This window comes from Gopherus flavomarginatus, chromosome 19, assembly GCF_025201925.1.
Source record: "Gopherus flavomarginatus isolate rGopFla2 chromosome 19, rGopFla2.mat.asm, whole genome shotgun sequence".
NCBI lineage: Eukaryota > Metazoa > Chordata > Testudines > Testudinidae > Gopherus > Gopherus flavomarginatus.
The window spans coordinates 3333089-3359238 of NC_066635.1; the positions used below are offsets into that span (position 1 = coordinate 3333089).

The window sequence follows — 26150 nt, forward strand, 5'->3', positions numbered from 1 at the left end:
CAAGACCCAAGGCCTGAACCACAGGCTCTGAACTAAAGTCAGTCCATGTATTAAAGTAGATGCTCACAAATGCACTGTCCAAAATATACCCTTGGCAAAGGTACTGCTAGTGTGGCTAAAACACTGGCATTCCTTATGAAGCACCAGATACTGAGTGTGCGTGTGAACAAACTCCAAAAGATGGAGGAATTCACTGAAGAAATCTGGGAGTCACTGGAAATCATATTTGCAAACTCATGGATGACAGAAGAGGTCCCAGAAGCCTGGAGAAGGACTAATGTGGTGCCCATCTTTAAAAAGAAGGAAAGAAGGAGCCAGAGAATTATAAACCACTCAGCCTGACCTCCATACCTGGGAAGCTACCAGAGCAATGTATGAAACATTCAATTTGTGAATACTTAGAGGCTGAAGGGTGATCACTAGCAGGCAGCATGAATTTAACAAGAACAAATCACTCCAAACTAGCTTGATTTTCTTCTTCAACAAGGTAACTGGTTTGGTGGATGGATGGCATGTGGTGGACATAATATACCTGAACTTTAGCAAGACTTTTGAGATAGTCCCACAGGACATTCTCATAAGGAAGCTGGAGAAATGTAGGCATGGTAGAACTACCATTAAGTGGACACAGAATTGGTTAAACAACTGCAAACAGAGGGTAACTATTAATGGAATGACATCAGATTAGAAGGTCTTCAGTGGGGTTCCACAGGGATCTGTTCTGGGTCCGGTGTTATTTAACATCTTTATTAATGACCTGGATGTAGAAACAGAGAGCACACTGATCAAATCTGCAAAGCTGAGGGAGAGAGAGGATTGCCAACACTTTGGAGGATAGAATTAAAATTCAGAGGGATCTTGATAAATTGGAGAACTGGGTTATAGACAACAAAATGAAATTCAACGAAGACAAATATAAGGTGCTACACTTAAGGAAGAAAAAACCAAATGTACAAATACAGAATGGAGGCTAATTGGCTTGGCAGGAGCACTGCTGAGAAGGCTCTGGGAGCTGTGGTGGATCACAGCTTCAACATGAGTCAACAATGCGAGGCTGTTGCAAAAAAACCAAATGCAATTTCAGGTTGCATTAACAGAGGTACAGCATGCAAGTCACGGGAAGTGATAGTACCACTCTACTCAGCATTGATTAGGCCTTAGCTGGGATACTGTGTCGAATTTGGGTCACCAAAAGGATGTAGAGAAACTGGAAAGGATCCAGAGGTGAGTAACAAAAATTACCAAAGCCATATGAGCAAAGACTGAAGGAACTGGGTATGTTTAGTTTGGAAAAGAGGAGATTAAGGGGGTCATGATAGCGGTCTTCAGATACTTGAAAGACTTCCAAAGGAATGATGGAGAAAAATTTGTTCTCTCTTGCCACAGAGTGCAGGACAGGAAGCAATGGCTTCAAACTACAGCATAAAAGATTTAGATTAAAGCTCAGAAAAAACTTCCTAAGTGTAAGAACAGTAGGATAATGGAACAAACTGCCTAGGATATTCATGGAATCTCTCCATGGGAGGTTTTCAAACAGAGGCTGGAGCCATCTGTCTTGGGTGGCTTAGACCCAACAAATCCTGCACCTTGGCAGGGAGTTAGACTAGACGACCCTCAGGGTCCCTCCTAACCCTCTGGTTCTGTGATTCTATGTAAATTTTGATTTTTTTTAAATGCAGCTTTATTTCCAAGGGGATAGAGATGCTGGCTGGCACCTCACAAGATACAGTTAAGGCCAGAAGAGCTGTCCATGGCCTAGTTACATCCCTGAAATACAAATGTTTCCCGATGGATTTGTGGACACCACCTCTCAAAAGCAATGGGAAACATGTTGGATCATATTTACTTCTTCATGTTCTGGATTTCATGGCATCACCAGTCTTTGTTTTTTATGTTTAGTTCCACACAACAAGATTTAAAAATGATCTTATCACCTACATCCTAAAACACGAACAATAAATGTGCTATGGCACAACAATCCACCTGGGCATTAGCCAAGTTTCTGCTCATTCAGCACATTCTACAGCTCCTTACACTACTCCTTGGCCCCCCCCCCCCCGCAAAGTCTTACTCCCTGGAGGGCTGGGGGAAGGAGAGGAATGGGTTTAGCAGGGGGGCATGATGCTGGAGACCACTAGGATTTATCAGGGGCATCTTTGGCCTGGGGCAGTTATTAGAGGTTCAGAGGCGGTCAGAGCAGTCAGGGTCACTGCAATCGGAGTGGGAGAACGCTGTGGGGGAACACAATGGGAAATTACCAAGGTGGTTTATGTGTGGGGCTAGAATGAGGTCAATGGGGAGCTGCTAGCAGCAGTAGGGGTTATCGAGACAACAGTGTTAGGGGGCAGGAGAGTTTGCCAGGCTGTTAGCAGTCAGGGTGTGGGGGATTACTGGGGGTTCTGGAGCTGTTAGCACTGGGGATCAAGGTTATTGTGGGTCCTTGGGAGTATTACTGGGGGCTACTATCAGGGGTCTGGGTGTATCAGCAGTAGAGTAGGGTTGTTGGGGTTTGGTGAAGTTACCTAGGCAGGGGCTTGGTGGGGTAGGGGGTTACCCAAGGGAGGGAATTATCAGCAGTGGGGTTACCCAGGGGTCAGTGGGGTTTGGTGAAGCTACCCAGGCAGGGGGGATGGTGGATCACTAAGTGAGGGTTATTCTAAGTGGGGGTCTCCACAGTTGGGGAGTTAGCCAGGGGCTCAATTGGCAAGGAGGTTACCCAGAGGTGGGGTAGACTGCCCAGGGATCAGTTGGGAGTGGGCATAGCTAGGTTTGGGGGGTTACTGAGGGTTGGTTGGCAGCACAGCTTAGCCGTGGGCAGTTCTTGGGACCTGAGCACTCCTATACCTCGTGCTTGTACAGAGAGACGTTCCCCACTGCTCCCACATCTGCAAGAGTCACGGCTGCCCCTGGCCTGTCCCTGCAGCGCCGTACCCATTGGGGTCGCTCCACGCCATGCTGGGACCTGCAGCAACCCCCAATGAGGCACATGAACTTGTTCAAATCTCTTCCCACGAGCCTCAGGGCAGAGCAGGGCTGGCTGTGGGAAACAGAACTCGCTCTCCCTCTCCCGCAGGGGTGCAGCGTGTTCTGGAACCCACAAGTCCGTCCCCGCCATGCTTACTGCTTCCACGTGGAGCTACCCCCTTCAGACCAGTCCTCACCCCTCACTGGGCCCCACTTCCCTCAGCCCAGGCTCTCTTTTGCAAAGCACTAAATCAGTGACACAGAAAAATAGAAAGTTTATTGCAGGGGTAAAAAGTGCGTGCGCCGCACCCTGCCCTGTGCCAGCATGGATTGAGTTCGGCTGCGTGCCCAGCCCAGGGCAAGGGCAGCTGCACTGACAAGGCAGGAAGAAGGGTCTGCAGGGTCTGCAGCATTACTGCAGCTCAGAAAAATCAAAAGGCTGGAAGTCTTCCCGGAAGGCCTTGGCAGCGGCCTCTGCCTCCTCCCGGCTGGCTGTACACTGTTGCCAGTCCGCTCGCCCAGGAACATTCAGAATGGCTTCACTCGCCAACACTTCCCTGCCAGCAAATCAAAACACAGAAATCCCCTAGTCAATGGCTGGAGTATTTTAAATTGCAAATAGATTACTTGAAATAATGGGGTTACAGATTTGGCATATAGCCTCTGTGACAGCAGAGTTTCTGTTATATCAGAGCACAAGCTCAGTTCATGTTGAATACAATAGGAAAACTCCCATTGAATTCAAGGGGAGTAGATCTACCAAGTCACATTCATAAATAGCCTTGGTAGGATTTGATTTTTATTGGTAAATGTCAATTTCACCAATCACACACGAAACTATGAAGAACTATTTCCATCAGTTATCATTAAAAAATGCTGCTTTAGTTTTATTTCAGGATATTCACTTTGTATATTTTGACATGTGATGTTGGCAATTTGTGTTTTACCAGTTTTCATGTACTTTTTCAACATATATCTACTGTCATTAAACAACTGTCTGAACCCTCACCCCATAATTTCCTGAGACTAAAAACTGAAATAGATTAAAAAAAGTTTCAAAATAAAGCTGATGCCTGTCATTATTATAAAAAATAAAAATCAAATTTTACCAAGCCTACTTCTAAGCAGACAGAATTCCTAGCCAAAAACTTCAGCAAGCTGCTACTCAGACGCACCTCCCATTGTTCATGTTTTAAAAAGGCATTTTACTATGGAAAATGAAATGTAAACCACAGAAAATGACTTTATAAGGGATGGCACACAGACATGATTTTGCATCGCTACATTAACCTCTTCATTTGAAGCACTGTGATTTTATGATCTGAGGGTGGCTAGGAATTCGGACACACTAGGTCTGGAGCTAGTAGCACATAACTAACTGGAATCTTCACAAACACGTATGAAACTCCCAACCTCATTCCTCAAACAGAGAAGCGAAAGAATGGTGGGCCAGCTGGTTTAAGCACATTCTCTTTATTCTGACACCATGCTGCTTCGTGGCCTTACACAAATGACTTCACATCTCCGTCTCTCACTTTCCCCATCTTTAAATACTTATTTCTCTTTTGTAAGTGACTGAGATCTACAGATGAAATAAGTTCTTAAGGAGTTTAGTGTTATTTCAATAAATAAATGAATTAATTTTAAGATGGTAGTAATTCCTCACCTTTCTAGGTCATTAGCCTAAGTAGCCTCAGCTCCCCTCTCAACTGCTGTGGGACAGCATCTTTGGCCGATGTAGCAATTGTATATTTTAATTTTACTAAACATGATGAAGTTAAACAGTAGGAAAAACAAACCTTCCAAATTGCAAGGGAAATTTTTTCTTAATTCGATGAAAAAGCTTCTCTCCAGTATCCAGTTCAACGTAAAAATAAGGTGTCCCCGGCTGTGCAATCTAGAAGAGGGGGAATAAAGGTGATGTTTAAACATTAATCAGCATTTCACACACTGGAAAAACCTGGATTCCCTGAGCCAAGTCTGAAAAGTACAATAATGTGACTATTGATCATTCACAGAAAGTGAGCAGAGCAGCTGATTTTTAAATACATAAGGTGTAAAATGTTCAGATATAAAATCCCCCTAAAAAAACAGAAAACCTAGAAACAGCTTGTAACGTAAGTGATTTTGTCGCAACTGCCAGCTAGCAGAGAGGGGGGAGAACCAGCATATCTTCGCCAGTGTGGGGTTAAATGTCTCCTACTGTTGGGATACACTGTGCACAAAAGATAACACCGATATAGACGTTACGTTTCCGTGCAGCTAACATTGTGAAATCGACCAACAAAAGCCAGCAAATGAAGTTCTAGGTTAACTCAACTTGTCATTGTAGAAAAACTGTTAAAGGACAGAAGCACAGCTGCTTTTTTCTTAGTTTTTGTTAACTCATGCCACAACCCGGGTTGTTAGCGACTAGGCTGGAAATTAGAAGTCCTACAAAACACACTGGGAGCAACAATCTTACCCAGCCATCAGCCCATGCAAAAAGAGACTTAACTGAAGCTTTTGATTGAAAATCTGTGATATCTGGTTTAACTTGAAACATCTCTCTGTTGATCTGTGACACAAGTCTAGTTTGTGTGCGCCCGGATTGATGGAACACCTATACTACAATAGTAGCATGTGCTCTTTTTCCTTAGAATACCACACACCTGACTAGCAGCAGCAAAGGTAGTAATACAAGACAAAATGGAGTTTGCTTAGGCCAATCTGGGCCTACGTTCACAGCTTTCAACGTTTCTGTACAACCTCACGTGTGCTGTGAGGTCTGTATTCTCACAACAGCACTATCCTGTCAAGCTACCAACTGGACACAAGGACTTTGTGGCTCCACATGTCAGAATCAAGGTCAGTCAAGAGGTGTTCACCGATAAAGAGTATGCCTATTACACTGTCTTTTTTGTGGAGAAGCCAAAGATTTTTAGCCCTGCCCTTCAAAGTTTCCACAATGCACCCGCACTATGAGATTGAATGTTTCCTGGAAGAAGACCAAGGTCCATAACCTTGAAGTTTGGTCACCAGAACTCCTGGTGCAGGTGGGGATGAGCACTCTGGAGAGCGCTGAGGAGTTCAAATGGTCGCAGCAAACTGGTCATCTGAAGAATAGGTCTCGCTGTATTCTGCATGAAGTCCGTGTCTCTCCTATGGACGCAAACACGTCTCTGCGCTAAGACAAAGTTCAGGATCTATCAGATTTGTGCACTGCCTACACTGCTATATGGGTCAGAAACCTGGAACCTCCTACAAACAGACTTGGAGCAGCTAGAGGCATTCCATGTGCGCTGCCATCACCAAATCCTGAGCATAAAACAGTTTGACTTTGTGTGAAATGGCATAATCCTGCAGTGATCTGGCCTTCCTCCAATTGCTCATTACATTCAGAAAGGGGCATTGCGTGCTCTTCAGCCATGTCACTAGAAGGACAAAAACACCCAGCTCACTGTGCTCTCAGACAAATGTGCAAAGGGTGTCACCCTTGACCCAGCCTGCCTAGAGATTCACAGATTTGCAGGATTGAGCCAGATCTGAGAACATCATTCTATGATGTTTGGTACGATGCCATCATCGATTGTCACTCTGGCTGGAGCAACGGTTCTCAGCACACCATGCGCATTTGATGATGAGGATGAAGATGATGAATTTATAAAATACCGAAGGGAAAACTGTGCATCTCTGAAATCTGTTACCAACTCACTGGGCCTGTTTTGCAGTACATTCACATGAATACTTTGCATGAACACCCTCACTTTCTGCACACGCACAGCGAGGCAGGCAGCTAGCGTACTATACATGTTTGTCAAACCCCAATTTGGGTGGCTTCTGTCATGCAGGGCTTCATCATTTCAAGATTCATAGAACCATAGCACTGGAAGAGACCTCGAGAGGTCGTCTAGTCCAGTCCCCTGCACTCATGGCAGGATTAAGTATTATCTAGCCCACCCCTGACAGGTGTTTGTCTAACCTTTTCTTTAAAGTATCAGAGGGGTAGCCGTGTTAGTCTGGATCTGTAAAAGCAGCAAAGAGTCCTATGGCACCTTATAGACTAACAGACATATTGGAGCATGAGCTTTCGTGGGTGAATACCCACTTCGTCAGATGTATGTAGTGGAAATTCTCCCTCCTTTTAACAACTTTTATCTACTTGAAAACTGTTATGTCCCCTCTCAGTCTTCTCTTCTACAGACTAAACAAACTCAATTTTTCAATCTTCCCTCATAGCTCATGTTCTCTAGACCTTTAATCGTTTTTGTTGCTCTTCTCTGGACTTTCTCCAGTTTCTCCATATCTTTCCTGAAACGTGGTGCCCAGAACTGGACACAATACTCCATTTGAGACCTAATCAGCACGGAGTAGAGCAGAATTACTTCTCATGTCTTGCTTACAACACTCCTGCTAATACAGCCCAGAATCATGTTTGCTTTTTTTGCAACAGTGTTACACTGTTGATTCTCATTTAGCTTGTGGTCCACCATGACCCCCAGATCCCTTTCTGCAGTGCTCCTTCCTAGGCAGTCATTGCCCATTCTGTATGTGTGCAACTGATTGTTCCTTCCTAAGTAGAGCATTTTGCATTTGTCCTTATTGAATTTCATCCTATTTATTTCAGACCATTTCTCCAGTTTGTCCAGATCATTTTGAATTATAATTCAATCTTCCAAAGCACTTGCAACCGCCCCAGCTTGGTATCATCTGCAAACTTTATAAGTGTACTCTCTGTGCCATTATATAAATCTTTGATGAAGATACTGAACAGAACCGAACCAGAACTGATCCTCGTGGGACCCCACTTGTTAAGATTACACTAGGGCAACATGGGGCCATTTGGAAACTAAAGCTGCTGAAAAATAAATCAGGCATCTTGCCAGCAGCTCCTAACACTAATACTCTGTGATCTGCACTAGCTCTGCCCATTAGCTTGTGGGTGGAGGTTCAGTACCTATTCTGACTTATGAAGCTCTACATGGCCTGGGGCTTGCCTGCTTGTGATGCCTCTCCCCTTGCGAGATACTGACACAAGATCAATGGAAGTGCTCAGAGTGCAGCCTCTCTGGTTTACCAGGGAAGATACTGATGGTAGGACTGGGGGCCTCAACTTAGAAATTCATTCCCTCTGCTCTGAAACCCCCTCAACAAGCTCACCATTAGTGCACGGTGAAAAGCCTTTGGAGGATGCTGAGGTTTTTAAAGCATGTGTTGTGTCTGGGGTTCTGCAGGACCCAAATTAGAGGACATCCACCTCATGCTGATGACTGGTTTTGTGCACAGCAAGGCAGCTGGGTTGACTAATGTCAGTTCTGTCTCAGTTTACAACGGTCACGCTGCAGTCATGGCCCAACCCCGTCTTCCAACACCGCTTGCAGTGTCTGCCAATGGGCCTGTGACTCAAGGATCAGACTCCTCAGTCACCAAAGGACCCATGAAAAATAAAACCTGGGAAAGATCATCCTCGACCTTGAGGGATCACCGACAACGAGTGTAGTTTTAATTGGTCAAGGCTCCTACAGACCAGCATAAAGCATCTTTTATGTTTATATGTTGAAACCAAACTAAAATAACAATTTCCACAGCCCAGCCTGCTGAAAATCAAGGCCTTCTTCTTTCTAACACAGAGAGGATATTATTAAACCTTTGCATTGCTTTACATAGTAAAGGGGGGAGGGATAGCTCAGTGGTTTGAGCATTGGCCTGCTAAACCCAGGATTGTGAGCTCAATCCTTGAAGGGCCATTTGGGGAACTGGGATAAAAATCTGTCTGAGGATTGGCCCTGAGCAGGGGGTTGGAGTAGATGATCTCCTGAGGTCCATTCCAACCCTGATATTCTGTGATCAGTGTTATTTATTGACCAGAAGCTAGCCAGTCAACTCCTCTGCAGCACAACAAGCTCGCAATACTCCTTGCGGAAAGCAACCTGGTTTTATTTATGGCATCTAGCTGCTTTATAAGGTTGAGTAGTTTTGTTCCCATTTCCTACCAGAAGCTTTCTCTGAGCCAGCCTGAGGAAAGCCTCAGCTTTGCTTGAAATGAACCTTAGCGCATCAGAGTTAAAAGAAAAAGTTGAAACCGAATCTTTGGCTTGTTCCTACTTTCGCTGCAAATGTGTTTTCCAAGGAATAATGGACCCAAAGGACACAGCAAGCGAGGCTGCTGCTAGTTATTACTCATTGATCCAGCAAGAAGGGCAAGTGGTCCCTAAACTCTGCCCAGGAAAGGGCACCAAGAGCCAGTCACTTGGCATAAACTGGCACTATTCCTCTGAAGCAAATGGAGCTGCACCTGCTCTTGTCGGCAGTGAATTCAGCCAGCCATGCGCACATGACTGGCATGCCAGATGGAGACTTATTTCTTATATCTCCTCACTTCAGACATTTCTGGCTTCCGGGCTTTATTTACCACTACTATAACAGACAGATGGCTAATCTACAAAATGTAAAGGGTTGGGTTCTTTTATAAATCCAATCATGCAGAAAATAGCTGAGAAAACAGCACCGACCTATGGGAACCTCAGAGGTTTTATTCAGATAAAAGGAACAGGAGGTCATATTAGCAATGTTTGATTAAAGGCCACCCCGGCAAGCTGGAATTATTGATACAGGGCTTAATGGTGGAGATGCAGAGCACCTACAACTCTCAGTGTTTTCACCGCAACAGGTAAGTGCTCAGTGCCTCAAAGCACAGGCTCACCGTGTATCACAACTCCCGACTGCTTAATCTGGTCATGCAAGGCTACTGCTGGATGAAATGCCAAACCAGAAAGGGTAAGTAAATGAGAAGTGAAAGTCTTGTTTCATACTTGCTTGATATCCGAGTGCTCTGGGATTTCTAATAATTCAATCTCCTGTTCTTGTGCTTGTAAAATAAAGGACTCTTTAATGTCTTCAGTAGCACAGCAGTTGAGTGGTACAGGAATCACCTGGAGATGGTGGACACAAGAAAAATACACAAACTAAACGTTCTTGAAACATTTTCATGACTGTCCTCCAATACCTTTTGTGGTAGATGAGGCCACTTTGAAACTGTTACAAGTCATCAGGTAGAAAACCACCCAACGCTCCTTCCATAATCCATGCAGCAGAAACTGGTCACTGAGCATCAGTGTTTTCAGACACTGGCCGAAGATTTGTACGTGTTATAGCACACACTTGGAAGCTTTCCTGCCTATCTCAGTACCTGGAACAGTAACCCACTGCACATGCCAATGAGAGCTGCTAAAACCAGAGCAGAAGGAGAGCCTACCAGCTTACATGAAGCCCTTCTGGTCTTTATCAGTTGAAGATAATAAATGTTCCAGTCTATTGACACTGGCCTTCAGTAAACTTTAGTTCTCTGCACTTGCTGCAGCAGGAAAAATTCAACATGTTCAAGTGGCCATTTAAGGGGTCCCAGGCGTTTTACCTTTGTCCTGCTTCCCATCTGCTGGTCACAAGATTATTTACAATTTAGGATGCCAAGGAGGAAAAACAGATAAGGGAGTTTGCCTGTACTTGGGTTGAAATGTGAGCTGTTCCCTTTCAAAGCAGCTTAGAGTGTGTTCTTCCACTGGTGTGTTATAACCCTACCTGCAACTGTAGGTGCTGACTCCTGTAATTTCTTTCAAACAACACGTATCTTTTTCCTTTGCTTCTGAAAAACTTCTTCAGGGCAGATTTGTACTTGTCTATTTCTTCCATCGCCTCTGAAGAAAGTTCAACCACTGACTGGTAATGCCCAATAGGTAAAATCAGGACATGATCATTTGATAAGCCACCCTTGGCAAGGGCAAGATAGCACTAGAACAGAACAAGAAATCAGAAAATACATAAGCAATTATTCACAGCAAACCAACTCAGACCTTGCCATGGTTATTCCCCCATGGCTAACCCGTCTCACAGTTGCACGTTTCAAAAGACAAAAATCAACAAAATACCCCAGGCTCTACTTCAAGGAGAGTTTGTAGCAGGCTGTCAATTATCAGATGACTTAAAAAAGGGTAAGGAACGGCAAAAAATTTATTTGGAGGCAGGGCAAAGTGCCACCTGCAAGGAGGCAGCTGAGCTGGGCTTCAGTCAGGGTGGCAATAAATGGGATTTCTGGATATGACGCAGCTTGAAAGAAAATCCACTTGGGAATTTATGGTTGGGTTTAAAATAAAGAATGAATTAATTTGATCCTGTAATAGTTCATAATCAGCTAATTTTGGTTTATACTCCTGTCATAAACAAATAGTTAAGGGTTAATGTCTCTTTTACCTGTAAAGGGTTACAAGCAGTGAACCTGGACCACCTGACCAGAGGACCAATCAGAAGACAAGATACTTTCAAATCTCGGTGGAGGGAAGTCTTTGTTTTGTGTTGTTTGTTTGTCTGTTGTTCTCTCTGGGTTCTAAGAGTGACCAGACGTACCTACAGGCGCTCTAATTTTCTGTTCAAATAGTAAGTACAAGTACAAAGGCGGTTTAGTCTTTTTGATTGCTTTCTTTATTTGCAAATGTGTATTTTGCTGGAAGAATTTTAATTTGTATTTGTGCTGGGGGGGAAGGCTTCTCTCTAGTGTCTATAAGCTAAAAGACCCTGTAACATTTACCATCTAAATTACAGAGACAACTTTTACTTTTTTCTTCCTTTTATTAAAAACTTTTCTTTTTTAATACCTAATTGATTTTTTCCTCTTGTTGAGGCTCAAGGGAATTGAGTCTGTACTCACCAGGGAAATGGTGGGAGACAGGGAGAGAGAAGGGAAGGGGGAAGGTGGAATCCCTCTGTTTTAGATTCACAGAGCTTGAATCTGTATTACCTCTTGGGGAGGGGGAAGAGGAGGGGGGAAGGTGCATTTCCCTTTGTTTTAAGATTCAAGGAGTTTGAATCACAGTGATCTTCCAGGGTAACCCAGGGAGGGAAAGCCTGGGAGAGGCAACGGTGGGGGAAAGGGTTTACTTTCCTTGTGTAAGATCCAGGGGGTCTGGGTCTTGGGGTCCTCTGGGAAGGTTTTGGGGGGACCAGAGTGTACCAGACACTGCAAGTCCTGGTTGGTGGCAGCACTACAAGATTTAAGCTGGTAATTAAGCTTAGGGGGATTCACGCTGGTATCTCATCTTTTGGACGCTAAGGTTCAGAGTGGGGATTATACCATGACAACTCTACAGCAGCAGCAGCTTTATGCAAAGTGGAATAGCCAGCTATCAACACCGTTAACCCACAGGAGGTCACGGAATCAGGGCTCAGGTGTTCTTACATAAGATATAATGGTCTCCAACTAGATAGAAAGTTATCCAGAGAAAAAGATCACCAAAGACATATAAATAACAAGGTTTAATCATTAAGAAATGCATTTGATTAGGAGAAACTTTTTCACTCAGAGAGTGGTGAAGCACTGGAATGGGTTACCTAGGGAGGTGGTGGAATGTCCTTCCTTAGAGGTTTTTAAGGTCAGGCTTGACAAAGCCCTGGCTGGGATGATTTAGTTGGGAATTGGTCCTGCTTTGAGCAGAGGGTTGGACTAGATGACCTCCTGAGGTCCCTTCCAACCCTGATCATCTATGATTCTATGATTTGAGCTGGAATTTTGCTGAGAGCCAGTAGGTTCCACTGATGAAGTAGGATCCATCTCAGGACAGGCTTAGACCAGGTCTGCACTTGAAAAGGTTTGTTAACGTAGCTTGTGACAAACAGGGAATTTTTTTGTAATATTTTTGTGACACCGCTGTGTGATGCAGCTTCCCTCATACTTGGCTCAGCTATCCATGGTGGGAGGAGGGAGGTAACGGGAAACGGATTAAGTTTGCTCTCAGGGCAGACTAACACATAAGTGTGTGGGTGTGTGGGCTAGCTGGCTGAGCAGACTGAGTGAATCATTAAAAAGATTGGCGAAGGCCAACCCGTATCAGTGGAAATCTGAGAAGACAATGGAAATCCAGTCACCAGGATATTGACATCTAGCAATCAATGACCCAGAGGGAGGAAAAAAAGGTGGGGGAATAAAAATGGGCTCTGGCAAAAACTTGGGAGCTCTTTCACCTGGGAACTAACTAAGGAAGGAAGTCAGAGACACAGAGCCTGAAAATGGGAGTTCCCTACAGCTTGGCAAGTGAATTGCTCTGGGTTGACTAGCATGGACTATGCTTTAATGTTTATGGCTCTATGCTAACCTAAGGAATTCCAACGCTATATTCCAGCAGACTAATACAGCCAACTGTTTTGAAAATGCTGCTTGAGTGTCACTGCAAATACTGCGTGAAGTGCATTAGTCTCTGAAGCGTGTACCAGTCTCTAACCAAGAGTCTCTCTCAGCTGGACTTGGCAAGCAGAGCTCACAGTGTGAAGCAGGAGTGCTGAAGACCTCCAAGTTCAGTCTCAGGAGGCAGGGAGGCCACGGAGCCTACCCTGAAGGAAGAGTGAGACCCCTTTGGGACTCTGGCATGCTGAAGGGATTCTGTCAAGAGATTATTCTAAAGCTGGGGTGTAGCACTGATTTTGTGCATTTGTGACACAAATAAAACGGCAAACCCTCCTAATTCAGTCATGCCTTATACTAGCAAGAAAGAGAAAAGACGTGATGTTGTCCATACAGCTACACTGGTTTATCTCACCGAATAAACCATACCGGTAGAAGCACTTTGTCGCCAGTATAACTGTATTTATATTGGGGCTTTGGCAGGTATAGAAATATCATTAAAGAAAAATCGCCCTGACTGATATTACTATACTGGCAAATCTTTCTAGTGCAGATGTGGCCTTGCCGTGGTTTCCTGAGTGTAAGCAAAGACAAGAAAAGTTATCTAACTGCAGAGTAGAATAAACTGTGCTGCTGGGAGATCTTTTACTTACTTAGGTACAAGATTTAAGTTGGAATCACAGAGTTACATGCTCACACTCAGGACATCGTTTGTGGCTGATACATAGTCAAAATGGGCTGTGGCGCCTCTTGTGTTGAACAGCAGTGAAACTGGACAATACCAGGTTTCCTCTGAGGTTTGTGAGAGGATAATCAGAGGTTTCTGTGACCTATAGCTGCCAGACAACCCTTTTCTGTATAAGTTTAGGATATTTTTAATTGCAGTTTAAAGTCAAGTGTTAAAAAGAAAGTGGCTTTAAATCGTAAGCATCAGTACAACACTGCACTTTTCTGTGAGAAGAATGTGCCAAGAAGTACTCACGTGTGTGCCGATACTAACAACCAAATGTTTCTCAACGTCAGGGCTGGAAAGACAGAACCAACAGGGGCCAGTTGGCTGATCTTTATTAGGAGAAAAAAAACAAAAACTGTTACCATAAACATTCTTTTCATAGTGATAACAGGATCACAGCTAAGCACTCAAAGGTACCATATGGATGTTACTGTAAATGTACTTATTTTTGGTGTAAGAACTGGTTGGAAGGCTAGGGCGATGTTTTCTGGTGCCCCGTCTCTTTAAGAACATAAGAGCAGCCATACTGGGTCACACCAATGGTCTAACGCAGTATCTTGTCTTCCAATAGTAACCACAATCAGAAGCTTCAGATAGAACGAATAAAACAGGGCAATTTCAAATGATCCATTTTGTTGTCCAGTCCCAGCTTCTGACAGGTGAAGGTTTAAGGTCACTCAGAACATGGGTTGTGACCGACCGTTTTGGCTAAAAGCCATTGATGGACTTATCCTCCAGGAGTATACCCAATTCTTTTTTTTTTTAAACTCAGTTATACTTTTGGCCTTCATAAAATCCCATGGCAAGGAGTTCCAGAGGCTGACTGCACATTGTGTGAAGATGACTTGATGATTTATAATATGCAAACAGAATAGAGTCTGGAGCAGGAATACATATACACACTTGGTGCTTTAATGGAGCTAACTTCACAAAGTTAAAAACAATTATGAGTCCGATAAGTTGGGAGCAAGAATTTCAATGATAATTTGGAATCATTTAAGAACACTTTCCTAGATACTCCAAAAAGCCACAATCCCACAAATAAGGAAACTCACACTGGTTTAAAAAAAAATACCTGGTTTAAAGGAGAAGTGAAGGCAGCTATAAAAATTAAAAAAGAGTAGGTAACAAATGGAAGAAAGGGAAATGTATAATAATGAATATAAATCAGAAGTTAGCAGTTGTAGAAAATTAAAAAGGAAAGCCAAGGGACACAAGGAGAAATGTGTGGCCAGCAGAGTTAAAGACAGTAAGGAAGGTTTTTTTACATATATTAGGAACAAAAAGAATCCTCCTGACAATGGCACTGGTCCACTTCTATTTGGAAATGGTAGAATTACCAATAATAATACAGAAAAGCATAAGTGTTCAGTAAATATTTCTGGTAGGTATTTAGGGAATACACATGATATAGTCCCATTATGTGTGATCATAACACTGCATTCCACTAGTATTTCTGGAGTCTGTTAAACAGAAGCTCCTAAAATCAGACATTTTTTCAGTCAGCAGGTCCAGACCACTTCCATCCAAGAGTTTTAAAAGAGCTGACAGAAGGGTTCACTGAACTGTTAATGTTGATTTTCAATATGTCTTGGATGAACTGGGGTACTTCCAAAAGACTGGAAGAAAACCAACATGTAATTTTTAAAAAGTGTAACAGGATGACCCGGGTCATGATTGGCCTGTCAGTTTGACAAAAATCCTGGGAAAGATAAAGGAGCAGCCAATACAGGGCTCAATTAATAAAGAATTAAGGAGGGTAATGTAATTAAGGCAAATCAATATGGGTTTATGAAAAATAGATCCTGTCAAATTAACTTGATATCTTTTTTTATTACATTATACATTTCGTTGCTAAAGGTAACAGTGTTGATGTAATATACTTTGACTTCTCTAAGGCATTTCACTTGATACTGCACAACATTTTGGTTAAAAAACTAAAATGATATAAAATTAATATGGCACACATTAAACAGATTAAAAACTGGCTAACTGATAAGATCTCAAAAATGTAACCATAAATGGGGAATAGTCATTGCGTGCATTTGATTTTCAACAAGGTCCCACAGGGATAGGTTTTTGGCCCTACAGTTTCTAACATTTTTATCATTGACTTGGAAGAAAACATAAAATCATAAGTGATAAATTTTGAAGATGACCCAAAATTTGGAGGACTGGTAAACAATGAAGAGGACAGGTCACTGATTTAGAGCGATCCAGACTGTTTGGTAAATGGGGCACAAGGAAATAATGTGCCTTTTAATCCAGCTAAATGTAAAGGAATACATCTAGGAACAAAGAATGGAGGCCACCCCTACAGGATGAGGATTTTATCCTTTCAAGCAATGACTCTGAAAATGATTTGAGAGTCATGGCGGATAATCAGATGAGCTCCCACTGTGATGATGTGGCCTAAGGTGCTCTTGGGATGCACAATCTGGGGAATCTCAAGTAGGAGCAGAGACGTTATTTTACCTCTTTATTTGGCACTGATGCGACCACTGCTGAAATCCTGTGTCCAGTTCTGAGGCCCACAATTCAAGGAAGATATTGATAAATTGGAGAGGGTTCAGATCTCTCACATTGTGGCAGAACTTGTCCCTGAAATTATGGATATCAGAGCCACGTGGGCCAATATGGCCAAGTTGTGGTCCATATGGGAAAGGGACATTTGGACAATTCAGAGGAAACCAAGGAGCATAATGAGAATAAGCATTCACAAATCTAGTAAGAAGATCCTTGTCATTGGTTTTCCCTCCATCTATATGGCTTCTTTTCTGGCATTTGAACCAGGGAAACCTCAAGGATTGGTGACTCGGGTTCTGGAGTGACCTAGGGTCTGCTGAAGACACAAAAGAATTACTTGGAACTGCAAAATTATTTGTATGAGACATCTGGATTGAGGATGTTGCGGATGCCTCTTCCCAAACTGAAGATCTCTGAGCAGCTGAAACCACTGGTGCAGAATGGGACTGGATTGAAGCTACTAGTGCCAGCAAAGGAAGCCTGCAGAGAACCATCCTGAGCACTCCTATGCCAGGAGGAACAGTGCTGATGCAGCCAGTGCCAAAGAGAGAGGATTCCAATCCTGCTCCTTCTCCCACCTTGGCTGCTTACTTGCTCATGTGTTTGGTGTCATATCTCGAGTGAGGAGAATTGGGGGGACAATTCAGAAAGGAAGAAGTTTCTGTGGCTGGTCTGTGTTCAGAGTCCAACATAGCTTTCATGGATTTTTCCATGAGGAAAAGCTTCAGTCTGGATGGCCTGTCTTTTCTGCATGCTTCTTGGAAGACTTGCATATGGCACATTTATCCAGGGACAGTAAATGTAAATGCTAGTCAACCCAGAGCAATTTACTAGCCAAGCTGTAGGAACTCCCATTTTCAGGCTCTGTGTCTCTGACTTCCTTCCTTCCTTAGTTCCCAGGTGAAAGAGCTCCAAGTTTTTGCCAGAGCCCATGTTTATTTACCCACCTTTCTCCTCCCTCTGGGTCATTGATTGCTAGATGTCAATATCTTGGTGACTGGATTTCCATTGTCTTCTCAGATTTTCCACTGATACGGGTTGGCCTTGGCCAATCTTTTTAGTGACCCATTCAGTCTGCTCAGCCAGCTAGCCCACACACCCACACACTTACGTCTTAGTCTGCCCTGACAGCAAACTTAATCCGTTTCCCGTTCCCTCCCTCCCCCCACCATAGATAGCTGAGCAAAGTATGAGGGACAGTAAAGGCATCTGTCATGGGTGACAGTGAGATGAAAAACCCACGCATGAGGAGGGCGCATGACTTAAACTCTTGTGACCTAATCTGTGTCATAAGAAGATATCCCCCTCCGCCCTTTTCTCTTGCTGGCTTACTGCTAACAAACTAAATAAAACTGTAACAACTAATAACTAACTATAACAAACTAAAAGCAGCTAAGAGTCCTGTGGCACCTTATAGACTAACAGACGTATTGGAGCATGAGCTTTCGTGGGTGCATACCCACTTCGACGGATGCATGCTGCTTTTACAGATCCAGACTAACACGGCTACCCCTCTGATATATAACAAACTATTAACTACATAGCAAGGATAGTACAAAGGGACACTATGTTGTTCTGACTCAATACCTAAAGGCAGCTTGAAGGAACTGTGTGGCAGCTGGGGTCACTGTACCCTTTGTACCCTTGGATGTGGAGGGGCAGGGGAGGGGTAAGAGGGCATGCAAGGCACAGCCTCAATCCCTGCTGGACACAGTTCATGAAAATGTTCAGAACTCATGCGCTAGGGCACACAGACATAAGCAAGTGGGATCCCCGTGTGCAGTAACTTGAAGTGGAGATTAATACTAGTGAGCCTACAGAGCCCATACGTAAGGCCATTGAGCCTTGCACACCAGCCTTCATACTTTTTTTAAGTGATACTAACAGTTTCCCATCAATGCTGACCAACTGCTTAGTATGTTATACCCTTTGATTGTCTTATTTAGCTTGCAAGCTCCTTGGGAGCAAGGGACCATTTCTTCCTTTGTATTTGTGAAGTGCAAAACATAATGAGGTTCCATTCTTGACTGGGGCATTCAGATGTCACCACACCATACCTAGAAAGAGGAAGTTACTCACCTTTTGCAATAACGACAGTTCTTTGAGATGTGTCCCCCTAAGGAGTCTCCACTATAGGTGTATCTGCCCCCTGCGCCTCTGTTCGAAGATTTTAGGTAGCAGTATCTGTTCGGCCCGCACATACACCCTCCCTTCCTCATGGTCTGCCTCAAGGCGATGTAGCACTGTGTGGGCGAATTGCCCCCAGTTCCTTCACTACTGCGGAGTTCCTTGACGGGAATTCCAAAGCAGAGGGGAAGAGGGCCGGTTATGGAGCACCACAGGGACACATTGCAAAGAAATATCGTTACTGCACAAGGTGAGTAACTTCCTCCTCCTCTTCTTCAAGTACAGTAACTCCTCACTGAACGTCGGCCCAGTTAACATTGCTTTGTTATGTCACTGATCAGTTAGAGAACATGCTCGTTTAAAGTTGTGCAATGCTCCCTAATAACGTTGTTTGGCAGCCGCCTGCTTTGTCCACTGCCTGCAGGAAGAGCAGCCTTTTGGAGCTAGCCGGTGGGGGCTGGGAACAAGGGTGGACCAGCAGCCACCCTATCAGCTCCCCTCTCCCCTAAGTTCCTTGTGCAGCAGCCACCCAGCAAGCTATCAATTGCTGGCAGTTCAGGTATCCCTCCCCCCACTGCTGTGTGCTGCTCCAGCCCTCTGCCTTGAAGCTGCTCCCGGGAGCCTCCTGCTTGTTATGCAGGGGATGGTGCGTGGGTGGGGGTGGGAAGAGGGGTTTCCTTCCCCCCCTCCCCGCCCCTGTACTCCATCTCTACAGAGTGGGGGGGACAGGACAGGGCTCAGGATGGAGGGAGTTTGCTGGCAGCAGCTGCTGTCTCAACTTGCTGATCTACAGTACGTAAAAAGGCAGTGTACTTAGAGTGGAGTCAGCGTGCTTAAAAGGGCAATGCGCGTCTCTCACACACGGCGTGTGTCTCTCTCTCTCTGTCTCACACACACAGACTCTGTGTGTGTCTGTGTCTCTCTCTCTTACACACACACACACACACACACACACACACACACACACACACACACTCTCTCTCTCTCCCCCTCCCCCCCAGCACTTTGGAAATTGTTTGTTTAAAACTTATACTGTGCATATGCATGTGTGTGTGTATAATATATGTTTGTGTGTGTGTGTAGCCTTTTGTCTGGCAAAAAAAGATTCCCTGGAACCTAACACACACACACACCTCATTTACATTAATTCTTATGGGGAAATTGGATTCACTTAACATCATTTCTCTTAAAGTCGCATTTTTCAGGAACACAACTACAGCGTTAAGCAAGGAGTTACTGCAGTGTCCCTATGGGTGCCCCACTGCAGGTGGCTGCACAGCAGTATGTCCCATGGACAGCCAGGGCTTCAGAGTGGAGCCTATGACTGATAACACAGTGGAGCTGAAGATCGTATCAGAGTCTGAGTCTTGGGTAATTGCACAGTGTTCTCTAAAGTATGGGCAGAGGCCCACGCTGCTGCCCTGGAGATTTCAGAGATGGGGAGTGTGACGGGATCCCTAGGGTACAACCTGGAACTGGGGTACCACCGTGCCCTTTTAACTCTCCAGCAAGGGCTGCCTCTCACAATGTTTTTGCAAGTGACAAGCAGCAACCCCAAGTGCAGTCATCACTCGACACAATGGCACGTGGCGCCCCACACCCAGCTAAATTGCATGAATGCTCCCTTGAGCCACTCACGAATCACACAGAGAAAGGCACCAGCAAATCTCCCAAGGCCCCAGCCTTGCCCCCCAGGAATATACCATCATGCACCACTCCATATCCTTTCTTGAGCAGTGCAAGTATTTTGATTAGTTCACCACTTCAAAGGAAAGTGGACATGTACCTTTACAGAACAAGGAGCAATGGTCTCAAGTTGCAGTGGGGGAGGTTTAGGTTGGATATTAGGAAACACTATTTCACTAGGAGGATGGTGAAGCACTGGAATGGGTTCCCTAGGGAGGTGGTGGAATCTCCTTCCTTAGAGGTTTTTAAGGTCAGGCTTGACAAAGCCCTGGCTGGGATGACTTAGTTGGGGATTGGTCCTGCTTTGAGCAGGGGGTTGGACTAGGTGATCTCCTGAGGTCCCTTCCAAGCCTGATATTCTATGATTCTATGATTCTTTGTAAGATGAGTAGATTTCCCAAATACTTTAGACAAACTCACTGGTAAGGTTAAAACATTAAAATAATTTATTAACTACAGAAAGATAGATTTTAAGTGATTATAAGTGGTAGGCACAAAAGGTACCAAAGAAAATAAAAGACAAGCACGCAGTCTAAATCCTAACTCTTATTAGACTAAGCAATATTTGGATTGAGCAGTTTTTCTCACCCCACTGCATGTTGCAGGCAGGACCATATTGGCATTTTATGCGCCCCTAAGCACAGCATCTTCACGTCCCCCCTGTGTACAGCTGGCCTTCGTGTTTTCCATAAAAATGAAACTTTTAACCCACTTTTAATTTTTAGGCAGTCCTAGAATGCCAGCGCCTTAGGTATGTGCCTACTGTGCCAAACTGGAAATCCAGTCCCGGTTGCAGGTAGGTTACAGTCCTTAATACACAGGCTTTCCCTTTAAGCCTGGGACCAGTCTCCCCAGTTCAGGTCTTTGTCTTCTCAGCATTCTTGTTGCTTCCAGCACAGGTAGGGGAGGAGAAAGGTACATGCACGATGCAGCCATCCCTTATTTTATACCCTCAGTCCACATGCCTGGAAAATACTAGCCCAGACATGCCCTGGTGGGCCTGCTGAGTCTCAGAGTTGAGTAATCCTCCTATTGTGTGATGCCTGCACAACTCTCTTACAGAACTGTACATCCCATTTAACACTGCCTGGGTGTTGGTCACCTCCTTCGTTGTCACTCAAGAACTAGCAATGGACGACTCCCAGACTTACACCATACTTCAATGACAGCCATGCAGCAAAATCTCATAACTTTATATACACTAATGAGATACATATTTTGACAGAACAATGGTTTTTAGCAGGTCATAACCTTTCCTACAAGATCTTACATAGCATGACTTGAATGAAAATATCACAACCATATAAGAATGCTGAATACGGGGCTACAGTGTGGTACTCTGAGGTACAGTATGTCACAGGGACATCTTTAACAAACACAGCCGAGGTGGAAATGTATCTTGTAGAATGCATCCTACAGAAAGACAGCTCCTTCATCTAGCCAGACTTAGCACTTCCCCCTCTGGTGGTGACAGGCCTAAGGTAAATCAGCCCCACTCTGGGCAGCGTATGTCTCCCCTCTCTGTGCTCCTTTTGTCATATTTTCAGGGTAGCCTTCGGGATTGGCCTAAGGGGTGATCCTCCATCAAACAAAAAGCAAACAGTCTCACAATCACAGAATTAAAGGGGGATACCTTTCCCTGCCTCCTCGCTGGGTTGTCCTGTTTGCCCTGGACTGTCAGCCCTTTCCTAGCAGGCACTCAGGTTTGGCTGTTTCCCCTCTGGGAAGAAGCACAGCCTCTCACCTTGGAAAAGTTTATTTCCCTGCTGCCACTAGCCTGGGAGCAGCTTGTCTCTCTCTTCCCCCTTTCTCTCACCAGAGGAGGGGTTTCAAAAGATCTCAGGCAGCCCTTGAAAGGATTCAGGTGTCCCCAGTTGACCTGAGGTAACCCCTTCTCAGCTTGTAGGAAAAAGGGCCTTTAACATTCTAAGGCTAACATATTGGCCTTCCAGCACCCTCTTGCAGCCATCCGGCCTGACTTTGTCACATATTCTCCCCTCTCTCAACACCATGGGGCTGGGCTACTTGGGTTGAAAAACAGTGCAACACTGACCCATGCCTCAGCGTTACCATGCTTGGTCTCTGACCTGTGTTGCACTCTAAAATGGAAGGGCTGTAACAACAGGAACCATCTCGTTACCCTTGCATTTCTTTCTTTGTTCCAGTGCATCCATTTCAGGGGTGCCTGGTCAGTGATGAGGGTAAATCTCCGTCCAAGTAGGCAGTATCAGAGGATTTCCGTGGCCCACTTTACCGTAAGGCATTCCTTCTCTACCATGGCATACTGTTGTTCTCTGGGTAGGAGCTTCCTATTAAGAAACAGGACTGGGTGTTCTTCCTTTCCTAGCATTTGAGAAAGTACGGCTCCCTGACCCAGCCTTGGAGGCATCGGTTTGTAGTATAAACTCCTTCTCAAAGTCTGGGGCTACTGGTACGGGGTTATTGCAGAGGCCAGTCCTCAGATTGGCAAAAGCTTCTTCAGTTGCGCTGGTCCATTTAACTATCTCTGGGCCCCAAGCCTTTATCAGATCTGTCAACGGGTATGATAGGTAGCAAAGAGAGGAATGAATCACCTGTAGTATCCAACTATCCCCAGGAAAGCTCTGACCTGTTTTTTCCAGATCGGTCGAGGCCAACTTTGTATCACCTCTAATTTGTTCAGTTGGGGGCAGGCTTTACAATGCCTCTCTCCATGATGTACCCGAGGTATTTGGTTTCTGATAGCCCTATTGAACATTTGGAGGTGAAACCTGCCTTCCTCAGTATCCAGTACTACTTGCATCTTTTCTAGGTGACTCTCTCAGTCAGGGCTATGTATGATGACATCATGCATACTTGCCACGTGGACGTAACAGCTTATCTGTGAGCTGCTGGAAAGTCGTAGGAGGCCCACGTAACCCAAAAGGGAGGACAGTGTACTGGTACAATCCTTCTGGTGTAGAAAAAGCAGCCTTCTCTTTGGCTTCCTTGGCCAGAGGGATGTGCCAATAACCCTTGGTCAGGTCAAGGGGGGACAGGAATCGTACTTTTCCCAATCACTCAATTAGCTCGTCTATCCGAGGTATACGGTAAGCATCGATCTGGGACACCTCATTTAATTTTCAGGAGTCATTGCAGAACCTCATGCTGCTATCTGGCTTAGGTACCAGGACAGTTGGACTGGACCATTGACTATGAGACTCCTCGACGCTCTAGCATTCTCCTAACTTCAATCTTGATCTTTTTGCCTCTGGGATCTGGTATGCCTTAATATTCACCTTTACTCCAGGATCTGTGATGATGAACTTCTGTAGTCCTGCCTGGCTTCTCCGAGAACATATGGTGGTTCCCTTCAATCATATTCATAACTTCTGCTTGTTGTTCAGACGTCAATTCGGGGGATATTCCGACCTGTCTCTGATGTCTATTTTCTTGGGGTGGTGTCTCTAGGGAGACCAGGTGAGTGTCCCTGTCTTGCCAGGGCTTCAATAGGTTGATATGGTAGATCTCTTCTGGCGATCAGGCGGTCAAAACCTTATAGCTGACCTCCCCAACGGCTTCTATTACTTCATATGGTCCCTGCCATCTGGCCAGGAGTTTGCTCTTAGCTGTGGGGACCAGCACCACTACCCGATCTCCCACCTGGAATTTCCAGGCCATCGCTCGGCAATCGTAATAGGTCTTTTGGGTCCACATGTTCCCACACTATGGGGTTGGGCTATTCTGTCCTTCATCTGTATCACATGATCAATGATGTTTCTTCCCTGGTTAAGCTATTCTTTCCAGCCCTCCTGGGAAATGTCCAGTATGCAACAAAGGAGGCAACCATATAACAGCTCAAAAGGGGAAAAGCTGGTTGAAGACTGGGGAACCTCCCTGATAGCAAACATCAGGTAAGGCAGTAAGATATCCCAATTTTTCCCATTCTGGCTCACCACTTTCCGTATTGTGTTCTTCAACGTCCTATTAAGACATTCAACGAGGCCATCAGTCTGTGGATGGTAGACTGACGTTCTTAGTCCCATATGTGGCGCATCGCACACACGTCCCTCATCAACTGTGACCCAAAGGGGGTTCCTTGATCAGTCATAATCTCTTTGGGTATCCTCACCCTAGAGAAAATTTGAATTAATTCCTTAGCTATCGTCTTAGACATTGTGTTTCACAGGGGTATGGCTTCTAGGTGTCAGGTGGCATAGTCCAGAACAACGAGTGCACACTGATGGCCACGAGCTAGGGCCTATTAGGTCCATGGCAATCCTCAAATGGGACTTCAATAATTGGGAGAGGTACTAAAGGGACCCTTAAGTGTGGTGGGGGGCCATGTAACTGGCATTCTGGACAGAACGCGCAACAACATCAGACCTCCATATAAATTCCTGGCCAAAAGAACTTCCACAGGATTCGATCGAGGGTCTTATCTACCTCTACATGTCCTCTAAACAAATCACTATGAGTTAGATCCAACACCGCTCTTTGGTGCCTTCGAGGTACCAAGAGCTGCTCCAGTTCTTCCTCTTGTATTCGGACTACTCTATATAATAGGTCCCTTTTTATCATGAAGTATGGCCTGGGCCTTTCATTTTCCCCTCCACTGGGACCCATTTCACCTCAACTACCTCTTCTCTAATATTATCATATAGTGGATCATGGCCTGATCCTGCCCAAAATTCTTAAAGGAGGTTCCAATATGCCCAAATTCAAGGGGACCTATTTCTATTTCCCTCCCAGGATTGGTCTCCGTGGAATTGGGTCAAGCTTCCAACTCGTCAACTATCTGAGTTGCCCCCATGACAGCTGCACAAGATTTCTTCCCTAAGAGCACAGCCTTTTGATTCTGGACCAAGATCCCAGTTCCCAACCTCTTGTCTGCCCTCCTCTCTCATCTAGTTTTCCAGGGCTTCCCAGTTGTAGAGAATAAATCCTCTTGACCCAGCACATCTCTTCCCCGGTAGTCTGAGAAAGTTCTTTGGCCATTCTTTGGTCTCTCTCCAAAGGTGAGGAACTCGTCATAAGAAAAAGGGTAATTTTGGCTGACCCATCCTCATAGGTCCAACAGTAGTCCTCTAATGAACCTGTCCAACACTACAACTTCCATAATCTTCTCCAGGCTGCAGATCTCGGGGTGCAGACACCTCTGCATTAGATGGATCAGGTCAAACAGCTAGGACCTCGGTGCTTTGCCATCCTGGTACCTCCACTGTGGAACCTCTGGGCCCTTATGGTGGTCGTTACCCCAGACCTTGCCAGGATCTCAGCCTTCAACTGAGGGTAATCTGTAGCCACTTCTGCGGCCATGTCTTAGTGGCCCTTCTGGGCCTCCCCACACAGGAAAGGGACAAGGATGCTGGCCCACTGGTTTTGGGGCTAGGCCTCATGTAGGGCCATTTTCTCAAAAGGTAAGAAGGTACGGCTCCACATCATCTTCCACTGTCATCTTCTGTAGGTAACTACTTGCCTTTAGGGACTGTGACCCGTTGTGGCCATGTGTCAGAACTGTCAGGGTTTTCTGCTGGTTCACGACCTCCTGCAAAGGGACTTGATCCGGGGTGCCTGGCTCATCAGTAGCTGATTCGTTTCCTGCTGTAGCTGTACTGACTCCTATTGGTGGCCATCTGGATCCCGATAGCCTCCTGTTGTGCTGCCATGGCCTGTACCAGCATCCTCACTACATCATCCATTTGTGGGAAAACGGTAATTTACCTTGCCACGGGTTGGTTTGCCACAAAGTCAAATCCCACTTCTTACAACACGCATGGCAAGGCATCTCCTTTGTGTCGCCAGATTTAGCACTTCCCTTTCTTGTGGTGACAGGTCTGGGTAAATCAGCCCCACTCTGGGCAGTGTTTGTCTTCTCTGCAATGCTCCTTTTGCTGTATTTTCAGGGTAGCGCTCAGGGCTGACCTAAGGGATGATCCTCCACCAAACAGAAAGCAAACAGTCTTACAAACACAAAAATAAAGGGGGATACCTTTCCCTGCCTCCTCG

The 26150-nt window shown here is 45.0% G+C and overlaps 1 protein-coding gene across 4 annotated transcripts in view; it reads right to left on the reverse strand.

Moving 5' to 3' along the window:
- Positions 1-3219: 3219 nt before the first annotated feature.
- The window catches only part of CWF19L1 (CWF19 like cell cycle control factor 1), a 53321-nt gene continuing 30390 nt past the window's right edge, over positions 3220-26150 (reverse strand). For 3 of the 4 annotated variants that reach the window (XM_050928935.1, XM_050928939.1, XM_050928938.1), the window contains 5 exons: positions 14094-14173; positions 10522-10731; positions 9756-9875; positions 4764-4861; positions 3220-3521 (listed from right to left, as the gene is read on the reverse strand). In XM_050928935.1, the coding sequence (XP_050784892.1) occupies positions 3377-3521; positions 4764-4861; positions 9756-9875; positions 10522-10731; positions 14094-14173 (653 nt within the window). In that variant the 3' untranslated portion in view covers positions 3220-3376. The remainder of the gene's footprint in view (positions 3522-4763; positions 4862-9755; positions 9876-10521; positions 10732-14093; positions 14174-26150) is intronic. The other variant, XM_050928937.1, reaches the window with a different exon arrangement.